A 5,963-nucleotide genomic window follows, 5' to 3' on the forward strand; every position below is an offset into this window, starting at 1 on the left:
TGATGCGCTCTCAATCATAGACGTTTTTGAGTTTCGTAATACTATGTATTGCAGAGTAAAATGAATAAAATCAAATTTGTCTAGCAATCTAATGTGTAACTAATCAATTGTCACTTTACTTTGTCGTCATAGCGTTTCGATATTCAAATTGTACTCTACGATTGCTAGTTTGCAAAACGTACTAAGGGTATGGTATATACGTACTAAGTTTAGTAACTTGCCAACTTGTAATAATAAAATATACACTTGTAAATTAAATTTTAAGTAGTCAGATTGTAGAATATTGAGTAGGCTGTGCTGGCATAAGGCTAGTTCTTGAAATTAAGAAGATGAATGATGAATAGTGGATTTAAATAACTTATCAAACCATCATCTAGTCGGGTCAAATTAAAACTTTAAAAAGTTAGTTTGGTGCAAATAATATTCGAAAAGTTCCAATATAACTTTCGGGTTGGGAAGCCGATTTTACCGAGAAAAGTCGGAGAAGACCCTCAGTAAATACGATCTATTTGTAACTCAATTTTACTGTAAATTAGGTTAATTAGTAACTCGTGAAAAATAATTATGAGAATTCGATTATCGATTATCCTGAGCGATTGCTTCCATGGGTACTTCTCATGAACTATCTTAAAACTATTTTTAAAAAGTTCTATCAATTACTGCCAACGTGCTTATAAAAAAATAGTTTTATTTTTTATATGTATTTTTTTTAAGTTAGTTAATTAATAATAAATATCATAACGAAAAAGTTACCCTTCCATAGCTAAAACACAGCTTTTATAGCTAAAATATCCTTTATAGTTTACTAGCTGTTGCCCGCGACTTCGTCTGCGTTTGATTTTGTTTTTTGATGTGGCATTAAATTTAGTTGTAGATCTAAAAAAAATTAAAGTATGTAGTATCGCTAAGCTTTAAATGAGGGGTTTGCTGCTGTCCGCTGAGGAGTTCTGTCCTCTATCTCCAACCACAGTTTGGGCAAAATTAAACACATATTATAACTCTATAGTACAAAAATAATTATTTAAATCGGTTATAATTTGTCGGAGTTATGGTGTAAAATCGTCAAACACTCCTACCCTCTCCCAAAGGAACCGAGCTTAATGTCGGGATAAAAAGTATCCTATATTACTTCTAACAATTCCAAGAATATGTGTACAAAGTTTCATGAGGCTTGGTTTAGTAGTTTTTGCGTGAAAGCGTAACAAACAAACTTACATTGACATTTATAATATTAGTAGGGATAGGGATTGCAGACCGCCGTAGAATACATGCAACGCATTTTTCAGTTATGAAAATACCAAAACAGTGGCCACAGCTAACTTCTGGTAAGGTAACTTACCAGAAGTTAGCTGTGGCCAAGGTAACTTCTGGCGATTTGATCAGGGATCGATACTTTCTGAACGTGAAAAATGCATTGCTGGTTTGGCTCATGCGGTAGGCAATCAACTTAAAATAAAGAAATAGAATAGTAATTGAATCTACGACTGAAATGTAAAGTTGGTTGCATTAAGGAGAAAATTATATAATTCAAACTTCTTTTTTTTGCAGAATTCAAGAACGTGCTGGTTTATTTTTTACTTTGGAATAACGCTTAGCAACTACATTCAAATGTCTTAAAATTCAGACTATATTAGTTTTTACAATAATTACGCTAAGCGTGGTAATATTAAATAGTTATTAAATAGTTCAAAGCGTTTTCTTACTAGGAATTGCTTATATTTATAGTATAACTGTGTAATGTTTACCTACTGTGACCTAGGTTTGAATTTAATTAATATAAATTATTTACAGCAGGGCTAGCACGGGCGGGAGATAAAAGTTATATCCGCCGATTATATCCCCTGACAAGGGATATAATGAACGTGCCCATCTGCTAAATCACTGGAACATGGAATAGGAGAGGTTCACCCCCGTTTATTAATACACATATGTTATAAAGATATTATTTCCACTTGTTCGCCAGTGCTCTGAGAGTTGATAAAGCGGTGGGAGAAGATCAATTTATATCCTTTCCCCGGGGATATAATAGTCTCCTGCCCACGCTAGCCGTGCAGGGTGCATTCGCTATATCAATAGCATTAGCTACGTGAGCATGAATAAAGAAATAAATCTTAGTTTAATTTGTTCATAATTAGCTTAATGGAATCAGCATTCACAGATATTGGTGCGAGTTTTGTTATTCACGAATCTCAACTCTTAGTAAATTGCCAAATGTAAAAGAAGTGATTTGCTTAGAAAAGGGTAGCAGTATATGCATCAGCAATTAGCTTTGGTTTTAACATTTAGAACAAGAAAATTAGCACTAATGATGATTTTATATGAGATATAAAACCTACCTTTTGTTTACGGAAGAATTTGCCTTATTGAGCTCTGACGCATATCTGGTTAAGTTTTATAGAATTTATATAATTCACAAGAGAAGTGGCGTAGAACAGCATCAGCAGTGCAGATGGCAGCAGTATATATGCAAATATATATGTTTATTTATAGGCACCACCTACCTCTCTTCTTGAGCTGTGTTTAACGCTTTTGGTTGCCTGGAAGAGATCGCTATGTAGCGATAAGGCCTCTGTATACTTTTTGTTAAATTTGTTGTTAAATTTTTATTTATAATTTTACTATATGTTTATGTGGTGTAAAATAAAAGTGTATTCATTCATTCATGGTAAATTAAAGAACAAAATAGGGTGACACCCAGCAGCAGCTGGTTTTTAGAAGAAACATGTTATTGCACGTATAACATACAGGAAAAGAAACAGTAAGCAGTATACAGTAAACAATGTAGACATGCAAAGGCGGCCTTATTGCTGCAAGCAATCTCTTACACAGGATGGAGACACAGAGCGGCACTTGTCTGACGTGTTCCTATCTTGCCATGCAACAACAACCAACACTTTGTTGCTCTGTTTATCGGCGATGGTTTTTTCTTCTTTCTATTATATAATAATAATAATAATAATAATAAAAAGGGAATATAACGGAGAACGAACACCAGCGTTTTTGTGTTACTACCAACTACTACGGCAAACAGCGATCCACGCGTTCGTGTTTGTTTTTTTGGTGTTCGTTTGTAGCCGTTGCTGGCCAAGCATGTGGAGGCGGCAATTAGAAATAACCAAATAATATCGATTTATCGTAAATCTATCGATACATTGCTTATTCTTATTCTTCTTTGTTTTGCTTATTCTTACCTATGGAGGGTAGAGGTAAGGAGAGTCATCTTATATGGGAGAAAAGTTGAAAAAGTGTCCAGTTGTATGCGCTAAATAACAGTTCAAAAATCCTTCACAATGGCGCTGGTGGATGCACAGGGTATGGTATGAATGTAGCAATCGTAGATGAATTGAAGTATGCCGAGTTAAAAAATTTAATGTCATTATCGACTAAAGTAGTTAATTATTGAGAATTTCAACAACTTACGTTGTACAAAATATTGTCGTAAATATAACCTTACTTCCTTGTTTATTTTTCAAGCCTACTCTAACAATATTTATATTTGGCGCTTCTTTTAAAAGTTACCTTGATGCAAATGTGGCGCCATCCTAATTTAATACATTTTGACGACACTTTTTCATATACACACATGATCCTCCTTACCTCTACCCTCCATAATAATCTGACGTAGGCGACGATATTATTATCCTGTGAATCTGACATCTTGAATTTTTAAGCTATAATTATGGAGGGTAGAGGTAAGAAGAGTCATCTTATATGGGAGAAAAGTTGAAAAAGTGTCCAGTGTATGCGCTAAATAACAGTTCAAAAATCCTTCACAATGGCGCTGGTGGATGCACAGGGTATGGTATGAATGTAGCAATCGTAGATGAATTGAAGTATGCCGAGTTAAAAAATTTAATGTCATTATCGACTAAAGTAGTTAATTATTGAGAATTTCAACAACTTACGTTGTACAAAATATTGTGGTAAATATAACCTTACTTCCTTGTATCTCCATACTTGTTTATTTTTCAAGCCTACTCTAACAATATTTATATTTGGCGCTTCTTTTAAGAGTTACCCTGATGCAAATGTGGCGCCATCCTAATTTAATACATTTTGACGACACTTTTTCACAGATGACTCTCCTTACCTCTACCCCTCCATAGCTATAATGTAATATTTTTTGAAAGGCCTTAAAGGACTTGAATCCATGGCCGCAAAGTAAATTATATAAAAAAAAAAATTACATCTTGAAAAAAAGATATTATTTTATGAAGATTTGTTTTAGTTTGATCCGAGTGGTATGCAAGTTCGTCAATCTGCAAGTACTGTTCCACTAGTGCAAAAATAATCATGTCTTTACCACCTGCTCTGGCTGCACGTTTAGCCAAACGGGGCCTATTAAAAACAAACTCTAAAAATGACACTCCTCCGACTCTAGTAAATGAAGAGATTATTGCAGAAGATTATGATAATAATACTGAAGAGTTGGCCACTAAGGAACACTTTTGGGAAGGTATCGAAGGAGTAAATGTGGATCCGATAAAAGGACATAAAGGCTGTCCAAATAAAAGTAACATTTACCATGAGTGCTCTAAAGTTTGTGTTAAAACTTGGAAACAAGGAAAGGTTACGCCTAGCGAAATTTATTTAGAAAACAAGCGAAAAATTTTAGAACTCTGGCCTTTACCGGCAGGATGGGAGGAAGTATACGATGAAGGTACTGGCTATTTTTACTTTTGGAATGTTCATAACAATCTGGTTTCGTGGTTACCGCCTTCACATCCTCGCGCTGCACCTAGTGAGAGTGCTGCACATCTGCGTGAAGAGAGACTTTTAAGAGAAGGTGACGAAAGTGATGACAGCAGTGATGCTTCAGATCAAGAAGTGCCCCAACAGAACTATAAAGATAAACGCAATGAGCGCAGGGAGAGGGAACGTGAAATGGTACATCACAGAGATAAAAAGAAACATAGGGTTAAGGATAATGATTTAGATCCAATGGATCCAGCTTCATACTCTGACATTCCAAGAGGAGGCTGGACTTCAGGCCTTGATGCTCATGCTAAAACCGGTGTTGATACCACTGCATCAGGTTCTCTTTATCAGATGAGGCCCTACCCTGCACCGGGAGCTATCCTTGCAGCAAATGCCAAGCAGAGTTCGCCTCCACCCTCTCCAAATTAGTGTTACGTTTACCTATACAGTGTATTGGCAATGTATGCACTCTTACTTTTATTAAATAATACAGATGATTTTTATGAATTTTAATGAGTTCACCTGCTAATTGCAGTCATCCTATTTGTTCTGTAGAAAAAGACGTCATGGAGAAATAATATGTTTTATTTTTCAAATGGTTCTTTATGTATTTCCAATGTGTTGAGCCACTTTAATAATTATTATCAGTTTGATCACTTTGAAATGATTTAAATGGAATGATAGAACATTTTGGGCAAAATTTAATTCCCATTCTGGACCATGTCATCAATTAAAACCTAGATGAAACGCTGGTATGTTTCCATAGAACAAAACGAGAAAAAATGTGCTCATTTTGTCTGAAGATGTCATTTTCCATAGAACAAATGGGAACTACCTTAAAGTTCATTTAAAACAATGAAAATATACATAAATAGCTGTGCCCTACAGCATTGAAAATTGTGTACACAACTTTTTTATTGCAATATTATGTATAGAACTGTTAATTGTTGGTTAGTATAAATCTAATGTCAAGGAAGTTTACTATGGTAATTATAGTATTTAGTTCATCAATGTGAAATTCAGTTTTTCATTAATTTTATGGAAACCATGGAGTTTTCCGGGGTAAAAAGTAATTATAGCAAGCATGGTATAGATGGCTGTTTATTTATTTATCTATATGGTTTATAAATAATAACATAGTCCAGTACTGCTGTTGAAATTGTTCACATCTTTAATTGCTGTCTATTTCATAATTGAAACATTTTGTCAAATATAAGAGTATATAGATAAATTTTATTATATAGGCTAGATAAATAAAAGTTTAT

General features: G+C 34.3%; 1 protein-coding gene across 1 annotated transcript; it reads left to right on the forward strand.

The window, feature by feature from the left end:
• Positions 1 to 4,160: 4,160 nt before the first annotated feature.
• On the forward strand, positions 4,161 to 5,197 carry LOC120631875 (polyglutamine-binding protein 1). Its single transcript, XM_039901537.1, has one exon. The coding sequence runs from the start codon at positions 4,294 to 4,296 to the stop codon at positions 5,125 to 5,127; it is 834 nt and encodes a 277-aa protein (XP_039757471.1). The 5' UTR covers positions 4,161 to 4,293; the 3' UTR covers positions 5,128 to 5,197.
• Positions 5,198 to 5,963: the final 766 nt, after the last annotated feature.

The sequence above is a fragment of the Pararge aegeria genome, chromosome 19 (assembly GCF_905163445.1).
Source record: "Pararge aegeria chromosome 19, ilParAegt1.1, whole genome shotgun sequence".
Taxonomy (NCBI): Eukaryota; Metazoa; Arthropoda; class Insecta; order Lepidoptera; family Nymphalidae; genus Pararge; species Pararge aegeria.

Bases quoted from the DNA above. Each gene is read 5' to 3' on its own strand.
- LOC120631875 (XM_039901537.1), top strand. From the start codon at position 4,294: ATGTCTTTACCACCTGCTCTGGCTGCACGTTTAGCCAAACGGGGCCTA.